The sequence below is a fragment of the Vipera berus genome (genome assembly GCF_964194415.1).
Source record: "Vipera berus genome assembly, chromosome: Z".
NCBI lineage: Eukaryota > Metazoa > Chordata > Lepidosauria > Squamata > Viperidae > Vipera > Vipera berus.
Genome location: NC_138205.1, coordinates 15,805,319 through 15,824,165, shown reverse-complemented (window position 1 = coordinate 15,824,165; position 18,847 = coordinate 15,805,319). Strand labels below are relative to the sequence as shown.

The window sequence follows — 18,847 nt, the reverse complement described above, 5'->3', positions numbered from 1 at the left end:
GGCGGAATTGCTTGCCATCCTAAATAAGGTTTTTATGTGAGGACTATGCATTTTATCTCTGCTTGGTGTTGAGCCTTGCTTATCTAAGTGTTGGCTGCTGGTGGGGATCAAATGATGCATCAAAAAATGTATCACTTAGGCGGATACAAAAAAAGCAGCATGACCAATTTTGGGTGAGAGCACTCTCTGTCTCTGCTTTCCATTTCTTAAAAAGTTCTTTGTGGGAGGAGAGCTAGGTTAGTCTGTGGTGGCAAAAACCAGGAGTCTGGTAGCAGCTTTTCCAACCAATGAATTTTATTAAAAGACAAAAGCTTAAATAGGCACTGATATCAGATCTCAAAAGAAGGACAAAATAATACCCAGGATTTGATCTGCCAGGACATCATGAGAGATCTCAACTTTTTTAAAAAAAAGGCTTTTTATCAGCACCATTTAGTGAGAAATTCTTGTGCTTGCATAAATCTAAAGCATTCAGGCAATCTCTAGTCTCAACAACAGGTTTTTAGCATATTGGAATGGTTAATTGATAGGGTACTTGTAACCTCTCATGTATCATCTGTAGTAGCATAACCAACTTAATTTTTCTACCCTTTTTCCTCTTGTCTCCCTCCAATTTAAATTAACTTAACACTCTATATGTCTTACAGAGTGAGCTGCAGCTCACCAAAACTTATGTCTTTTAATAAAACCCTTCCAGGCTCCTCCCAATCTTAAAAAGTCCTTTAGGGGGAGATGAGAACTCCTGCTCCTTACTCTTATTTCATTTTGGAGGTGGGTGGGTGGGGGAAGCCACTACTGGCAGTTTGTCAACTCTTCAAATTGCCCCCCAGGCTTAATCAAGAGAAGGGCGATCTAGATTAATAGGATGGTGGGTTAAGTAATTAAATTAATTCTATTACATTTAAAGGATTGGCTACAAATCACGACTGAAAGAAAAGATCTCTGAAAATGGGTTAGAGACAGTTCCATGGAATATAAAGTGATCAAGTGGCTCATGGTTTTAATAGCTGCGTTGGGCACATGGAGCCTTTCAATACCAGATATAGGGGGAGAACTGCTTCCTTCCTTTCCCTTCGGCATCAGCAAAACGCTGGATTGGATTGTCTTAAATTCTTTGTGGAAGTCGGTTTGCTACATAGGTAGTTCCTGACTTACAAAATGCTGGATTGGATTGTCTTAAATTCTTTGTGGAAGTCGGTTTGCTACATAGGTAGTTCCTGACTTACAAAATGCTGGATTGGATTGTCTTAAATTCTTTGTGGAAGTCGGTTTGCTACATAGGTAGTTCCTGACTTACAAAATGCTGGATTGGATTGTCTTAAATTCTTTGTGGAAGTCGGTTTGCTACATAGGTAGTTCCTGACTTACAAAATGCTGGGTTGGATTGTCTTAAATTCTTTGTGGAAGTCGGTTTGCTACATAGGTAGTTCTTGACTTAGTTCAGTGACTGTTCAAAGTTACGATGGCACTGAAAAAAGTGACTTACGACCATTTTTCACACTGATGCCCTTTGCAGCATCCCCATCATCACAGCCACTTGGCAACTGGCATGTATTTATGACGATTGCAATGCCCCAGGGTCTCGGGATCCCCTTTGGCAACCTTCTGACAAGCAAAGTCAGTGGAGAAGCCAGATTCACTTGTACAACCATGTTACTAACTTAACAACTGCATTGATCCACTTGAACAACTGTGGCAAGAAACGTTATAAAATGAGGCAAAATTCACTTAACGTCTGCCTTGCTTATCAACAGAAATTTGGGGCTCCGTTCTGATCATAAGTAGAGGATTAGTATACGTGGGACCAGAATTTCTGTTGCCAAGCAAGGCGGTGTTTGTTTAAGTGAGTTGCACCCAAATTTTATGACCTTTTTGCCATCGTTAAGCGAATCATTGTAATTGTTAAATGAATCATACGGTTGTTAAATGAACCCAGCTTCCCCCGTTGGCTTTGCTTGTCAAAAGCTGGCTGGGAAGGTGAAAAATGGCGATCACATAACCCTGGGACGATGCCACCGTTGTAAATACATGCTGGTTGCCAAGCACCTGGATTTTGAGATGGTGGGGATGCTGTAACAGTTGTAAGTGCAAGATCTGGTCCTAAGTCACTTTTTTCAGTGCTGTTGTAAGTTTGATTGGTCACTAAATGAATGGTTTATATAGCAAGGATTACCTGTAGAAGATTGCCACATAGTGGCTGATGGTTTTAGGCTTGTGTTGTTACTGAGGCCATTTGATTGGGTTTTTGGACAGCAGGGGCGAAAAATTGGTCCCAAGAATAACCACTATTTTAAACGAATATAAAAAAGGCCCGCTATGTAACTTTCAGGAATCTGAATGAATGAAAGGGGTTGAATGAAATACGGAGATGCAAAACTGTTCCAAAGAAACAAGCATATTTTATTGAACAGATTTCCCCTCCTCTCTCACAAAGGTGGGAATCTGCCTTCCGCTGGGTTTGCAATCCCTGCAATTTTCAGGTTGAGTTACTGACCAAATAACTAAAATGCATACCAGTCAATCCAAATGCTTAATCCATGATCAGTTAAATATTGTAGCCCTTTTAAAAGAAACCCACCCACCCCCAACCGTGCCCTCCAAAGCAAAAAATCTAAGAAACGGGATATGTAGCATTTAAAAAAAAAAGTCCAAAGGAAGACGATTTGTTTTCTAAGGGAAAAAGCAGAGCAGGAACCAGAAAGCAGAGACCAAAACTGGAGGCCTGGGAGAAAAGAGCCTGCAGAGTTGTAAATTAGACGGGCTATCATCCTGAATGCCTTCACCAAGGCTAAGCAAAGAAGTATATTTCGTATCTTTTCAAGGTGGAATCTGTTAACTCGGAAAAGGGGCTCTGTCTGGAATAGATAAATTGGAGTTTCTGCCCTGAGTTTAGGGTGGATGAATCTTGATAATGCCCTGAGGATCCACCCGTTTTTTAAAAAATAAAATAAAAATCAAAGGGGCTTTAAAAGGCCAGTGAAACAAAGTCCATTGTGACTCATGAAGAACCGGACTGGCTAGGAAAAGAGAGAGAAGCTATTTCTTCACAATCCTCTCCAGCTCCGAGATGCGTCGCTCCTGCTCCGACACAGTAGCTTGCAGTCGTTTCAGGTCCTCTGAGAGCTGATCTAAAGCTGGACCCTAAAGGACACATTGCTTAGTTAACATCATTATGTCCACTGACAGAATTGGAAGAGCAAGATTTTATTTAGAAAAAAGTTTGTGCTGTCGCTCCTTTACAGTAATTTACAATTTTGACTCAAAGCGTTTACTTGTCCTAAGATTTCCCCACCAACCCTATGCTAATCTTCCTTCTGGCGTAATGTCCCCTTTAAAAAAAATTGATTGCAGGGTGCATCATGAAGTCCCTACCATTAGTGGAGAGTAGGGACTTTTTTCAAAATCCTTAAAATTAAGCCAAATTCTCCCATTTATAAGACTTTAAGGGACAAAGGTTGAAAAGCTGGGCTTCGTCTGTTCCAGTAATGTCAAAAGTCATCAGGTATACCTCCCCAAAGCCTTGAAGGACCACAAAAGGCAGATACTTCTCACAGGGTTAAAGACAAGCCCTCCCCACCATCCACAAAGATGCATATAGAAGGTTGGGTGATCCTCCAAGAAAAGTTTGAGGACCATAAAGGTCAATGGATTGTATCCTAAACTAAACAGTCCAGAAGACCTAATCTAGACCTTTGGGTTTTCTTACCCCTTGCTGTGTCCCTTCGTGTGGAAGCTGACTTCTCTTGGGCCCCTGCAGGAGAGTCTGGTTGACTTTGAACTCTCGGCTCTTCTGGGGAATGTAGCCGTCCTTGAGGGAAATGAGGATGGGGCTTGCGTCCTTGCCTGCTAGCCACTGCTCTGAGGTCAAGGCAGGGTCTGGACCAGCTGTGTCAGGATACAGGTCCTCTTGGAACAGATCCGACTGCAGAAACCATACAAAAACACAGGCTCAGTATTGCAACGAGGAAAAGCCTCTTCCATCCAGATTTAAAAACAGAAATTCAGCCTCTCGCTACACACCTCAAATCTTAATATTCTATTCAGGCAAGCTTTTGTCCAGGTAGCCCTCGACTTAGGGCCACCATTGAGCCCAAAATTTCCATTGCTAAGCAAAAGAGTTAAGGTGAGATTTTGCCCATTTGACGACCTTTCTTGTCACGGTGGTTACGTGAATCACTGCAGTTTGTTAAGTTAACAACATGGTTGTTAAGTGAATCTGCCCTCCCACATTGATTGTGCTTGCCAGAAGGTCGCCAAAGGTGAACACATGATCCTGGGACACCGTAACCGTCGTACAGTTGCCAAGCTCCTGAATTTTAATCACATGACCCGGGGTGGGAATGCTGCAACCATCTTAAGTGTGAAAAATTGGTCATAGGTCACTTTTTCCAGTGCTGCTGCAACTTTGAAAAGTCACTAAACAAACTTGGGAGTCGAGGACCACCTGCCTAGCCTCCAGGAGTCGAATCCACCCTAACAGCTAATTAAACATTTGCCCAAAAGATTGGAGATACAGAAGGGGAATGTTTCCTGTTCAGTGGGCAAATGGCTACTACAGCTGTCTCAAGAAATTGGGCAGATGGCTTTACAACTTTTATTTTATTTTATTTTATTCAGGGATAAAGGTTACGCGTGTTAAACCAAGGCTCTGATCATTTTGGCATAGACGAGCTCTCTCAGTGAATCAGTGGCATTTACCAATGTTTCTGTAAGGACTACGGATCTGAGAGAACCGCAAGCGATTTAAAATGATTTATGTCACTGGGAATCTTCTTCTGTGGCCTTCACAACTGGATCAAAAATGGGAAAAGCACAATAGATCAAACCAAAAGATCCAGTGGTGCATTAGATGCTAGGAGGGGCTCCCAAGTACCATATTGTCCCCAGAAACAGGAGCCCAGGCTCCCCCCCCCCCCCCCGTTTACCAACTGTCACTAATTAACAGGCTGCCTAGGAGGTTATAGGACTTGAAATTCCACATTTCTGCAGGATATCAGCTTGGGAAAAATTGGCGTAATGGTCATCTACCAAATCTTACGACTACAAAAATTCCTAAATCGAGAATACGTAGGCTTCCTAAATCAAGGCTCCCTTTTACCACAATGGTTGGATTCACACAAAGCCATATCCAGCGACGGGGAGCTTCCCCTCTGCCCCCCCGTTTTGGTTTTCGTGGGCCGAGGGTGGGGCTGGGGAAGAAGAGGGGGAGCAGGAGGAATGACCCCCTTTTGGTGGAGAGCCTCCTCAAGATGCGGCTTGCTCAGGAAGAGGAGCTGCCCTGTGTGAGGACGGCTCTTTTGGACATGGGGGTCTGAGGTAAATGAGGAGCCCTCTGGCCACTTTTCCTTCAAAGCCCGAGAGAAAGATAAACGGCCCTCCATCCCCTGAGCAAGGGTCCGGCGTGGGGGGGGGGAAACCTCGCGTGTCCATCTGAGAGCTTCTCTAATTCAAAGTAAAAGAGTGCCCCGTGGCAGCAGTCCTTCCTTTCAGGAAAACGGTGCCAGCAGTGTAGACCTCCTTCTTACAGGACTGCCTATGGAAGTGCTTCAGAGCCCCAGCAGTGCCTCCCCAGGCAAAAACATATACCAGGGGCTCTTTTATGACTCGTGGACTTCAACTCCCAGCATTCCTGAGCCAGCATGGCTCAGCTTGGAAACCTCTCCCTTTCCCCTCAGCGTGGCTGGCTCAGGAATGCTGGGAGTTGAAGTCCACGAGTCCTAAAAGAGCCAAGGTTGCCTACCCCTGACATATACGATATGTTATATGTTTGCTGGGTTCAGGTTTAGCACGTTGTATGAACTAGCAATTCTGTTCCGTAAAGTGATTTATTCTATAAGTGATAAGTTTCACATTTTAAGTCTACCATCCTCATTGGCTCAACCAACCCTTGTTAACGAAGCCATGACTTGATATGACATGTGAACCCATTATTTTGCCCTCTTCCAAGTAAATCAGGGAATTCTCCCAGTCAACAGCCTTGCTGCTTCTCCATAAGTTTCCGGGCTTCCTGCCGAAAGGACGGTGTTGTAGGCTGGAGATAGATGATGTCATATCCCTTCCCCTCTTCAGAGAGGGCTGTTCAGTTTTGACACAGATGGCCTCTTTGAGCCCTCTTTCAAACCAGGGGTCCTCTCTTTTGAAGACAGCAAAGTCCACATTTTGGACAGAGAGGACCGCAATTCCAAGGAGGATCCACACCCATTTGCACCACTCAGGTGACCTTGAGGACACAGATAAAACCTCCAAGTGGCCTCAACGACTCTCTAAAAGAATGCAAATGACCAACTATCTGCAAGGAATATAAATCCTTCCATTCCCCCACCATCCAGTCAGAGCCGAAGAAACTCCTTGCCTGCCTACAATCCCCCAGAAATTATCCACAAGAAACACAACCTTGACAACTCTGATGCAGATGACGCCCACCTAAATGGATGAATGGTGCCTACGCAGCTTCCTAGGGAGATGGTTCCTTAGGCTCAAAGAGACTCCGGTCCCAGCCCTTTCCTTCCCTGCTATGAACTGCTTTTTCCTACCAATCTTAAAATGGTCGTTCCACGCTTACCTTCCGGGGCACCGTCATAGCAATGGGCTCACATTTCCTCTCGTGTAGTTTGTAAAATCTAGAAGGAATAAAAACTTGATTCAAGGAAGGAGAAAGAAAATCTTTGGAAGAGTCTCCTTAAAACAAATCCCAGGCATGATTTCTGCTTGGCTAAAGGAATCTGAGTGATGGATTGCAACACAGTGCAAGAAAGTTGTCAGGCTACTATTCAGGGATGAAGCTTGCAGAGGTTTTGTACCACTGCTATTTGTCACCCTCACTTGATACCAGTGGTGTGTGTGTGGGGGGGGGAAATAGGGTGGGAGACCAGTTACATCACTGTGAACCTCTTGGAGGAAGCAGGTGAGAAAACCACACATTTTCTACCTGGCAATCTCGCACTTGCTGACATCCAGCCCTCGTTTGGGCATCCATCCGCCTCCTCGCTGCGACTCCTTGGAAGTAAACATGGATAAATAGTGCACGTAGGGAGCTTCGCCAGTCAGCTCGAAATACCGGATGCTGCTGTCACCCTGCAATGGATGTTGAGGTTTTTTTATTTCTCCTTATTAAAGGACTTCTCACTTGAACCCCCCACTTAGCTCATCCGAAAGGCTGCTTCTAGATTTGGCATTGCCAGTCTCTTCCCTCCACCCAGGACTCACCTTGCCAGTCAGGTAAACCACGTTGGTATCTGGGTCATAGTAAGGCAAGAGTACACCACTGCTTGTGTCCAGCTCCTGAAGAGTCAATGGTTCCTCAGGATTTCTCTAGAAGGAAGGAAAGGAAAGAAGGAAAGAAGGAAAGGAAAGGATAGGAAAGGAAAGGAAAGGAAAGGAAAGGAAAGGAAAGGGACAGAGGAGAAAGGAAGGAAAGGAAAAGGAGGAAGGAAGGAAGGAAGGAAGGAAGGAAGGAAGGAAGGAAGGAAGGAAGGAAGGAAGGAAGGAAGGAAGGAAGGAAGAGTTTCAGAAAGACATTTGTAGTGTTAGTCTGGGATAAAACATAAAAACTAAGAGTAAATTCCTAGCCAGAGTTACACTGAGTTAATTAAGACAAAATCCCTTCCAAATGTTTGCTTGCTTGCTTCCTACATCCTGGCTATGTTGCTTCTTCTCATCCAAACCGCACTGCTTCCCCATTTCCTTCCTAGTTCCTCACAGACACTTCCAGTTTGGCCATAGTTCTACTTGCAGAAAAAGCACAAACTTCTTACAAAACATACTTGTGGGTTTCTGTGGTCTAAGAACAGTGCAAAGAGCCGGTGTGATGTAGTGGTTTTAAAGCATCAAGCTAGAAACTGAGAGATCATGAGTTCTAGTACCGCCTTGGGCATTAAGTCAGCGGGTTGATCTTGAGCCAGTCATTCACTCTCAGCCCTAGGAAAGAGGTAAAGGCAAACTACTTTGAAAAAATCTTGCCAAGGAAGCTGAGGGGCTTGTCTAGGCCAGGGGTAGGCAACCTCGGCTCCTTTATGACTCGTGGACTTCAACTCCCAGAATTCCTGTGACTCAGGAATTCTGGGAGCTGAAGTCCATGAGTCATAAAAGAGCCGAGGTTGCCTACCCCTGATCTAGGCAATCCCCAGGAATCAACACTGCCTTCAAGGTAGACACCCCCCCCCCAAAAAAAAGAACAATTATCCAGATTTCTGAGCAAGAAACTCTTGATCTCTGGGCAGAATTTCAGCCTGTCCCTCCATCAATAACAGGGCATCATAACTGATCTGCTTTACAGGTTGTTGTTAAAGACTTTGATAGTAAATGAAGTGTGTTAAGCATTCAAAATCCCATACAAAATACAGAAGGCCCCTGCAATCCCAGAGTGAATTTCCTCTTGCAATGTCCTCGTGTCTACTTTGTATACTTTAAGAAATTGTTTGTTGTAAAAAAATGATAATATGCATAAGGGAGAGGATTTTGATTTTTGAAACATGCTTTCCAGCAATCTCCTTCTTCAACGCAAGGCTTTGGCAATATCCATGCCCTCGTTTTTCCACACTGCCCTTATTTGAACGGTAGGGGCTGCCCACTTTTCAAATCTCTCGGACACTTGGGCGGCTTCTGCTGCTCAAATCTTCAGAAGACGTGGCCCCAAACGCCACCTATAAAAGTGTCCTCCACTCTCTCTGCTCACCAGATCCCACAGGGCCACCTGTCGCTCGCTCATGCGGCTGAAACCTGTCGTAAAAAGCTTCCCGTCCTTCACAGTCGTGGCCCGAACAGGACGAGACCCCTCGTGGGCCCGTGGCAATTCCTGAGGGTGAGACAGTGAGACAAATGAGACTTTCCTGAACAGAAGGGATAACAGAAGAATAACCAAATCTCACCCACTTCTCAGGGGCTGCCACAAAGAAGAGGGAGCCAAGCTATTCTCCAAAGCACCTGAAAGCAGGACAAGAAGCAACGGATGGAAACTAACCAAGGAGAGAAGCAACCTAGAACTAAGGAAAAATTTCTTGACAGTGAGAACAATTAACCAGTGGAACGACTTGCCTCCAGAAGTTGTGAATGCTCCAACACTGGAGGTTTTTAAGAAGAGACTGGACAGCCATTTGCCTGAAATGGTATAGGGTTTCCTGCCTTAGCAGGGGGTTGGACTAGATGACCTCCAAGGTCCCTTCCTCCTCCTCCTCCTCCTCCTCCTCCTCCTCCTCCTCCTCCTCCTCCTCCTCCTCCTTCTTCTTCTTCTTCTTCTTCTTCTATTATTATTATTATTATTATTATTATTATTATTATTATTATTATTATTATTATTATTATTATTATTATTACTTCTTGACAGTGAGAAATCATCCCAATTTATTGGGTCATCTTCCAGCCTTCTGTCCCAGCACAAAATATCTCATTTGGCCAAATTAATATTGGGGGGGGGGGGAAGGGGAATACTGTCTGAACCAAAGGAAACATTTCTCAATGATAAATCAATCTGGAAGACGTGAGGATGGCCACCGGTGGCCTTTAAAAGCAGGCATTAAAGTAACAAGAAATACAGGTAATCCTCAACTTGCAACCAGTGGTGGGATTCAAATATGTGAACAACCGGTTCTCTGTCTGGATGCTGCTTCTGGAAGTCCGTTCTGGACCTGGGCAACAAAAAAATTAGCTACCGGTTCTGCCGAGGTGGTGCGAACCGGCTGAATCCCACCACTGCTTACAGCCATTCTTTTAGTAACCATTCAATGTTACAATGGCACTGAGAACTAGTGACTTATGACTTGTTTTTCACATTTACAACTGTTGTGGCATTCCCATGGTCACATGATCAAAATTTGGATACTTGGCACCTGGTTCATATTTATGACGGTCGCAGTGTCCTGGGGGGGGTGTCATGTGATTCTCTTTTGTGACCTTCTGACAAGCAAAGTCAATGGAGAAGCCAGATTCACTTAACGACTGTAGAGATTAACGTAACAACTGTGGCAAGGAAATGGAGCAAAAGTCAGTTAACAACTGTCTTGCTTAGCAACAGAAGTGTTGGGATCAGTTGTGATCATAAGTCGAGGACTGCCTGTATTTTCATTAGGGATAATTTACCAAGGCCTGTAGGAAATAGAACAACCTATTGTGGTTCAGGTTGCTCTCAACATAACAACTTAATGACAGTCTGAAATTGCATTGCACTCCATCCTATGCAGTCAGGTGATTGCAATTTGAGACTTTGCAACCAGCTTGCATTTACAATGGTTTCAGTGTGTTGCTGTCACACGATTGCAATTTGCAGCCTTCCCAGTCAGCTTTTGGAAAGCAAAGTCAACTGGGGAAGCAGGGTTCACTTAAAGACCACTTGATTTGCTTAACGACCACATGGTTTGCTTAACAATCATGATAAAAACGGTAGGAAAAAATGTATCCAGTCATATGATGACTTGCTTAATGGCAGCATTGGTTAGCAAATGCAATTTGCAAATGTCGTTAAGTCAGGGTCTATCCATACAGACTGCTTCTATTAAGGCTTTCACATAAACCAGGGGTCTTCAAACTTGGCCCTTTTATGAGTTGTGGACTTCAACTCCCAGAATTCCTCAGCCAGCTTTGCTGGCTGAGGAATTCTGGGAGTTGAAGTCCACAAGTCATATAAGGGCCAAGTTTGAAGACCCCTGACATAAACCATTCCAAAGTCAATCTCTATCCTATCGAGTTTTCAGATTTTGCATCAGTCAATTAGCATTCTGCGATTACTCAGCCTATTCTATCCTCCCTAGCTTGTTATGGGGCCACCTCTCTCTTTTTCTCTACAGATGTGCTGAGATTTTCCCACGAATTCTTTGGTTAAATGAGGACCAAACGACTGAGATCACGCTGGGGATAAATGCTAACAAGGAAGTCTCCGGATTCAAACAGAAGCATGTTTTGAATTTACAGGTACAAAAATCAAGGAATAAGTGATAGCAACATTTCTGCAACCTCCCGATTGTATACTTGGAAACATAAATCACCCTAATTAGTTCATGGCTGGCTGGAAACTTAGCTCTCCCCATTGCTGGCCTTCAATACCTATTTTAGCCAACACAGCCGAAAGTAAACAACATTAGAAGAAAAGCAGGCACTCCATTTGGGGGACCAGACAGATCTGCTCACTCAGGCAATTATTGATCTAATTAGCATCCTGATCAAAAATTGGCCCCTTCTTGGACCTGCCAGTTTTTAGACTTTTCAAAGTGTGAAAGTTTTTCCTACATTTGCAGTGGTGCCCCCTGCCCGAGGGTCGAAAAGCCGCACGTGCTTATCCCGGCAGGCTGTGCAGAGCAAAGAGCCGTCCTGGTTCCAAGCTGCGCTGTAGATGACATCCGGGTGCAACTCATCCAAGGAAATGGCCGCCTGACCAACACTCACGTCCCAGACGTTTACGACATTGTCGCAGCCTGTAGCAGATGGGAAGAAGACAAGACTCATGAATAGGAAGGTGGCAGGTGGCGGCTGTTGCCCTGCGCCCATCTTTGGGCCTGATTTTCCTCACCTGCACTCAGCAGGAGGTTCTGGGCTGTTGGGTGCCAGGTCACAATCCCCACCCTTTTAGAGTGGCCTTCAAGAGTCACCAGGGGTTCGTTCAAAGATCTTGTAAGACCCCCTTCAGGCACCGACCAGACCTAAAAACACGCAAGACAAGAAGTAAAGAAGATGGTCAAAGAGAGCTGGAAAGAAAAGGCACCCCTTACTTTGCCTTTTGTCAGACCTCTCGTCTCATGTCTGTCTGCCTGCCTGGGTGGTCAAGTCTTAAAAGTGACCTAGAGGAGAGTGGGGCTATCTTTAACATTTTGGAGATGATCTAGTTCAGTGCCTTGAATTGTTGCAGAGAACAGATGGCATGCAAGTCACTCTGGGGCACAGGAGGCAAACTGTGAGGCATATTGTTTGGAGATGGTAAGAGAGCCTGAGATAACCTTGCTTGTCTGCCATCCAAATTCCCCATTCGGATTTAGTTTCCCTTCGTTTGACACTTCTTTAAGTGCCCTGCTCTATAGGACATTCGTTTTTCCCCCCACAATTCCCAGCTCTTTGCCCCCTCGGACTCCTCTTTATCTCCCAGAATGGGACGTTCAGCTTGTCGCTTCTCTTTTCTTCCCTTTTTCTGCTCGCTCCTGATTTTTCTGAGGGGAAACAGTTCCAGCAGGAATTGTTATCTACCAGTCGTAAGTCTCAGAGGGGGTGGGTTTACTATGGGGAGCTCCTACTGAAAGAAATCAAGATGGTGGGTTGGATGAGGGCTAACAAACTCAACGTTCTCCAAATGTGTTGGAGCACAACTCTAATAAGCCCAAGTCAAATAGGTGGTGGCCCAGGATGACAAGAGTTTGGCCCAATCCCTAGTAGCCTCCTGCTACTTTTAAAAAAAATCTGTAAGCAACAAGGCAAGGTTGTTACCAGTGATGTCCTCAAGAACGTCAAGTGCCTCTGGTTTTGTGGCGTCCAGGCAAACTGCCCACTGGTGCCCTGAAGCCAGTCCCTTCCCTCTCCTTCTCCCTTTTATTTATTTGGCCACTTACCATAACAGTGCAGTCCTCAGATGAGCTGGCAATAACATGGTCGTTGTGGGGGCACCACTCTACGTCTAACACAGGGGCTGTGTGCCCTGAGGCCACAGGGTGGGCCTTATCCAGGCGACCAGTCTGCAAAAATAGGAGGAGAGGGAAAGAATGAAGGAGGCATCGGAGATTTATTTCAACTGGCAACTCTTACTTCCCAGGGTTTGTGCTCCATTTTTCAGTATTCCACGAAATGGACATTCTGCTTCGAGAACATGGCCCATGGGAAGCCATATAATGATGAGAACCAGCAGACCCAATTATTCCTGGGCTCATTCTATCAGCATAGGTGATCAGGGAGAGCAAGCAATAAACGGACCGCATTCATTTCCCCCAACCTTCTTGTGACAAACATCCAGAACTGAAAGAATGCCTTCCAAGGCCTGTCGCAAGCACAAGTTGACCAGCGTCATCCTGTCCCAATCTTTTTAATCTCCATTGCCTTTATCACAACAGAGGAGAGATAAAAAGGGTAGCTTCGCACCACGCACACCAAAGTCTGGTTTATGAAATAAAACACAGAGAAGCATCAATCAGATCAATCACTCTGAAGGGGATCCGACTTCAGAATTAGAGGGTGCTAAGGTCAGCAAGGGTACGTGGTGGTCTAGTGGTTAAGACTCTGGATTTGTTGACTGGAAGCTCGGCAGTTTGAGACCCAAGCGCCACATGACGGGGTGAGCTCCCATTACTTGCCCCTGCTCTTGCCAACCTAGCAGTTCGAAAGCATGCAAATGTAAGTAGATAAATAGGTACCACTGGTGGGAAGATAACAGTACTCCACGCGCCTCGGCATATAATGCCAGCTATGTGACCATGGAAGCATCTTTGGAGAATGCAGGCTCCTTCGGCTAGGAAACAGCGATGAGCACCATCCCTTAAGAGTCACCCCTGGAGGGAAATCTTTACCTTAGCTTTACCTAAGGTTAGCGCTGAGTTATCCCACTTGCATTTGGAGAGGGTGAGTGAATGGGAGAGAAACAAAGGGGCCCAGGGGCTAGAGGAAGACCCTTAGCAGGTTGGGAACAAGGTGGAGGCCTAACCATGTTGTTGCCCAACAACTTCTTAAGAGGAAGAGAAACTCTCATAAAATGTTAAAAAGTTTAAAACAGAACAAATCCTGCAGCAAACTAATTGCCAGACCAAACTTTTAGCATCCATAGCTACTAGGCATCTGGATTTTTGCACCCTCCTCTTCTTCCAGTTATAACTGCCAAGATCCTTCCATCTCTTTCTTAATTTCTGTCCCGCCCACCCATTTTCCTTCTTTAATTAGCTCTTTCACAGGTATGTCTTTATAGATCCTTCTAGCCCACCCCCTTCCCAGAATCCCACATCTTTCTGCATTCAGGAAAAATAACAATAGGGTTGCCTTCGCTCATTCCGCCGGGACCTGAAGACCTGGTTCTTCGAGCTTTCTGGCCTAGACTGAGAGTATTAACTGGGGTTTTAATTGTATTTTTAATTGTAATCGGGTTTTATTTCAAGGTTAGTGTAATTATTTTAATTGTTTTTAATTTTTGTAAGTTGTTGCATTGTTTTAAAAAACGTTGTGAACCGCCCTGAGTCCTATGGGAGAAGGGCGGTTATATAAGTTTAATAAAATAAAATAAAAAAATAAATTTTTATTTTTTACCAAGGCACTGCTTCTGTGCCTTTAACCGTAGCTGGATCTACAGACATTACTGCTGTCTCTATTTTTATCTATTTAGTTTATACGACACTTAACATGCTGAATCATTCTCATAGCAAATCACAACTTTTCGCTTGTGAAAATGTTGTTAACATCAATCTCTGTTAAGAGAGTTGGAAGCAGGCAGGCCTCACTGCTGGGAGGGGGAGTTGTGGTGGTTTTGGGGTTTTTTTTTGTTTTTAAAGTTTGCTTTAACTTTTTTTTAAAATGGTTGGCAAAGCCCCTAAGCACCTGGAGCAAGAAGACTTGAGGATCTTGCAACCAATTGCTATCCCTTCAGCAATTTCCACAATTTGAATTTTAAGATTTCCATTTCCCCATTCCTTCTCTTTCTGTGATCTTCCCATCCATTGCCTCCAAGGTGCAAGAGTTGATCGGAATTCACTACCTGGAATCCAGGAAAAACATTAGGCCAGTGGGTTGAATCTACTGCTACTTATCCAAATGGGAAAAGAATGGAGATCTTATGGCCACCAGCCTGGTTTACATGCTGTCTGTCTTCTACATTCTCCACCTCTCCTTTCCCACACTGTTTATTGCTTGCCGTCTCCGAAACCTCTCCATGTCATGCTGAAGTCATGAGATACATCCTGGGGGCAAGCATAAGATCCTTGCCAAGGAAGACTGGAAAAGCAATCCACCGTCTTCATCTACATCTAAACGTTGATTTTGAAAGGGGGAAAATGTAACGGCTAGAGTAATTCATAACAACGGTAGTCATCAAATTTGGAGGAAACTTCACGTAGCTATTGTGGCCTCCCAAGGAGATGCTTAAAGCATACAATCAGACTGTGAGAAAGAGAAGTTACACATTACAGAAAGCAGGAGAGGAAGCCAATCCCTGCTACCAAATATAAAGCTCAGCTAGTCAGAGAGCATGGGAGATCTTGAGGAACCAACTTGCAAGCTTCCATTTTTGAATGGATTAGACCACAGGGGTGAGAATCAGGACTGCTGAGTTTTGGGTTCAACTACTGAAGAAATGGAGTTTAGTGTGAAACTAGAATCGTCACGAGAAAGCACAGAGGAGAACTTTAATTATTGCCAACTGATGTCGGTTCTTTTTCCGCCTGCTACCCCCAAAGCCACTTCCTCTTCTTCATTTTTTTTTCTTTTTTTCATTTTATTTCCGTAACAGGTCCTAACCATTTAAGGTAAAAAGAAATCAGCAGTTCCACCAATCCCTGGCCCCTTCTTGCACGCTGTGCAAGTCCCCAGAAAACCACACACAAAAAAGCAGAGGACGGGTAAGAAGCCAGAAGTTAGATTTGCAGTTTTCTATAGGATTCCTCGGCAAGAGACTGCATTGAGCGTGGCTGGGAAGAAGACCTGGGATAAACCACAAAAGCTTTGAAAGAGGTCTCAAAGCGGGAGGGGGAGGGGGTGTTACGAAGGTGGGGGAGGGCACCTTAGACAATGGCAGGACCAGGAAGGCTCCTCCACCACTAGCCTCCACGACAATGGCTAAGAATTGGGGGTTGACAGAACAAAAGTTCCCATCCCATGTCATTTGAGAAACACGGATGTCATCATAGCATTGGTCAGCCTTCACCGGTTGTCCGTAGACGTGACGGAACTTACTGGACCTCACAACTTTGCGGCTCATGGTTCCTGCAAAACAGCACATCGTTAACCCCACACAGTCATCACTGGGAGCATGCAGTTACCACCACCATTTCCTTCTTGAGCCCTTGAGCCCAGGAGAGTCGGTGAGGGCCCTGAGCCCCATTTCACCACCTGCCCACCACGCTACGGCCTCTGCATCTTAGCCCAGCGCCAACCCCACACAAAAGATCCATCTGGGATCAAGAAGATCGGATTAAAGTTGCAGCTTCTAAGGTCAGGCAGCTGCAGAAGATCACCGTGCAAACCATACCTCCTGCCTGAGTAGACCTTCCAAGGCCCAAACCTCACCCAGCGGACAAGGAGAGCTCTTCAGGATACAGTAAATCTGAGGAACTGCTGCGTTCAAGTCCTATGCAGGACAACTGCCCCAAGGATCCCCCAAGAGGAGTACGGTATGCAGCCCAGTTGTTAATTCACAAGTTAGCTCCACCAGATCTCAGAATTATGAATAAATAACACGGATGAAGCCCTCAAATCTACACCTTTTCTTCAAGGGAGCTCAGGATATTGCATACGGGACCATTTATGTTATTCTCGCAACCATCCCAAGAAGCAAACCAGCTTGAGGAATAAGCATTTCCAAAAGACTAGCTAGTTGGCTTCGCCATTGGGGAAAATGACTGCAGATCTCTCTGGCCAAACCCCAGGCTTTATTTCACCAGTCTCTGAGGCCTTCCACGTGCTGGACTATAACCCACCCATCCCCCTCGCCATCGTTCCCAGCAAGGACCGCTGGTCACCAGGAGGGAGAAAGCTCCTGTCTTGAGTATGACATCGAAATGAAATGATGGAACGGCATCCACTTCCAAGCCTGCTGGTTGATGTGGGTGGGAAAGAAAATGCCTTCCCAATTCTAAATGAGTCAAAGTGCCAATTAAATCACAGAGGAAGGGCTTCTGCTGTCTGGACTCTAATGCAGAAGTCTGCTCCCCTGTGACCTACCTCACAGGGCTCTGCGCTTTGCCCATCGAAGTTCTAAAGCCAAGACAAAATCGATAGCGCAAGAGGCTCCTTGCAACCCACAGCTCTGTCAGGCAAGAGCCCCATCCACACTCCAATCCTTTTGGTTACACACACACACACACACACACACACACACACACACCCTGAGCACTCACCTGCACCTTCCGTAGCTGATGTACCACACAATGCATTAGGACTAGAGCGCTCAGGCTTTTTAAAAGCCATCGCCCAGGAACAGCGCTGGGAGGGCTATCTCTTAAAGGGCCAGCACACAGAAAGCTCACCACCTCTGCTTGTCATACTTTTTCTCACTTCCTCTCTTCCTTCCCTCCCCCCCCCTCCTTTCTTTAGCATCCTTCAACCTGATGATGGCACAGAATTGCTGCTTTATTTGCACAAAATCCTGTACAGGCATGAGAGATCCCAAATGAGAGGGGAAACCACTGCTTGTTAAAAGAATTGTGCGCAGGTTTCCATTTGGACAGTTCCAGACTGGAACGGTCTTTTCTTTCCTGCTTGAAGAAGAGCCTTGCAGGGCCCAGAGACTTTCTAACTAGCTACAGAAAAATCTGATGGTGATCTATTTTACCTCTGTAACTACTGTAGTGTGAGGCGCCGCTTCAAATAGTTGCCTCTCTTCCTCCGTGATAAGCAAGGCCACATCACTTTCAGAAAATATTTATTTATTTATTTGATTTATATACCGCCCTTCTCCCGAAGGACTCAGGTCGGTGTACAGGGCAATAAAATAAGAATACAGGATACAAGATTTAAAATTAAATGATTGTGCCCAATGTAGTAAGTTAGTTAAAAACAATGTTAAAACCCCAAACCCATCAGACCAGGCCGGCTTGTTCGAATAGATACGTTTTTAGATCACGCCGGAAGGAGCGAAGGTCGGGGGCCATCCGGAGTTTAGCCGGTAAGCGGTTCCAAAGGACTGGCGCGTCCCAGCTACAAAACTGAGCTCCCCCCAAAGCATTAAACAGCACCCATTTTTAGCCCGCTTTATGTGTTGCTGTCTCGTTCAGTTGAATAAGATTGCCCCGCAATGTCACCCAGTTTGGAGGCTTCACAAAAGGCTAATCTTTATAGGCACACTGAGGTATGCCCATCACTGTTTGCACCACTGCATTGTGGACCAGTTTAAAACTTCAAGGGCAGCCCCATACAGAACGCGTTGCAGTGATCAAGCCAGAAGAGGACTTGGGTATGAGTGTCTGTTTATAGAGGAAACCCACTATCTTAAAAAGAGGCTATGCTAATTACAGTAATAAGGACCTGAGAGATTGTGGTATTACCTTAAGTAACACCAGCAGCCTGCAATTAGTGCAGGTTCGCATCCCACCAGGCTCAAGGTTGACTCAGCCTTCCATCCTTCCGAGGTAGGTAAAATGAGGACCCAGATTGTTGGGGGCAATAAGCTGACTTTGTAATAATGCCGCTTGGGGGGGGGCAAAAGCCCCAATAAGCAGGCATATACATAGAATGAAGGCTATTGCTAAGCTTGTAAGCCGCCCTGAGTCTTCGGAGAAGGGCGGGATATAAATGTAATAAAAATAAATAAAAATAAATTACTATTACTATAGTAGTCCTTGACTTAACAACTACTTATTTAGCAACCATTCAAATTTACAACAACACTGAAAAAAGGTGACTCAGGACCAGCCTGTACTTATAACTGTCACGGCATCGCCACATTCCGCTAGTCAGAAGTCAGGCGCTTGATAAACAGGCATATATTTTTGACGGTTGCAGCAACCTGGGGTCCTACGATCGTAATCTGCAACTTTCCCAGCCAGCTTCCAACAACATGTATGTCACAACCTATCCCCAAACTTAACATATATAGATATAGCTTCTAGATCAGGGGTGTCAAACTCGCCACGTCACGTGACGTATCGCGACTTTTTACCCATTGCCGGAGCTGGGGTGGGCGTGGTTTCGGCATGATGCATCCGGCCCACGGGCCAGCAGTTTGACACCCCTGCTCTAGATGTTT

General features: G+C 45.2%; 1 protein-coding gene across 1 annotated transcript; it reads right to left on the bottom strand.

The window, feature by feature from the left end:
* Nucleotides 1-1,815: 1,815 nt before the first annotated feature.
* LOC308677884 (coronin-1A-like) lies at nt 1,816-17,083 on the bottom strand. The gene is made up of 11 exons (XM_081344579.1): nt 17,001-17,083; nt 15,665-15,867; nt 12,525-12,647; nt 11,498-11,627; nt 11,218-11,402; nt 8,675-8,794; nt 7,207-7,311; nt 6,929-7,074; nt 6,563-6,620; nt 3,707-3,922; nt 1,816-3,141 (listed from the first exon to the last, which is right to left on the bottom strand). The coding sequence occupies exons 1-11, from the start codon at nt 17,068-17,070 to the stop codon at nt 3,037-3,039; spliced, it is 1,461 nt and encodes a 486-aa protein (XP_081200705.1). The 5' UTR covers nt 17,071-17,083; the 3' UTR covers nt 1,816-3,036.
* Nucleotides 17,084-18,847: the final 1,764 nt, after the last annotated feature.

Bases quoted from the DNA above. Each gene is read 5' to 3' on its own strand.
- LOC308677884 (XM_081344579.1), bottom strand. From the start codon at position 17,070: ATGGCTTTTAAAAAGCCTGAGCGCTCTAGTCCTAATGCATTGTGTGGT. The intron at 7,075-7,206 runs GTGAGTCCTGGG...CATCCATTGCAG, and splicing joins TGGTTTACCTGACTGGCAAG to GGTGACAGCAGCATCCGGTA. The intron at 3,923-6,562 runs GTAAGCGTGGAA...TGGTTTCTGCAG, and splicing joins CTATGACGGTGCCCCGGAAG to TCGGATCTGTTCCAAGAGGA.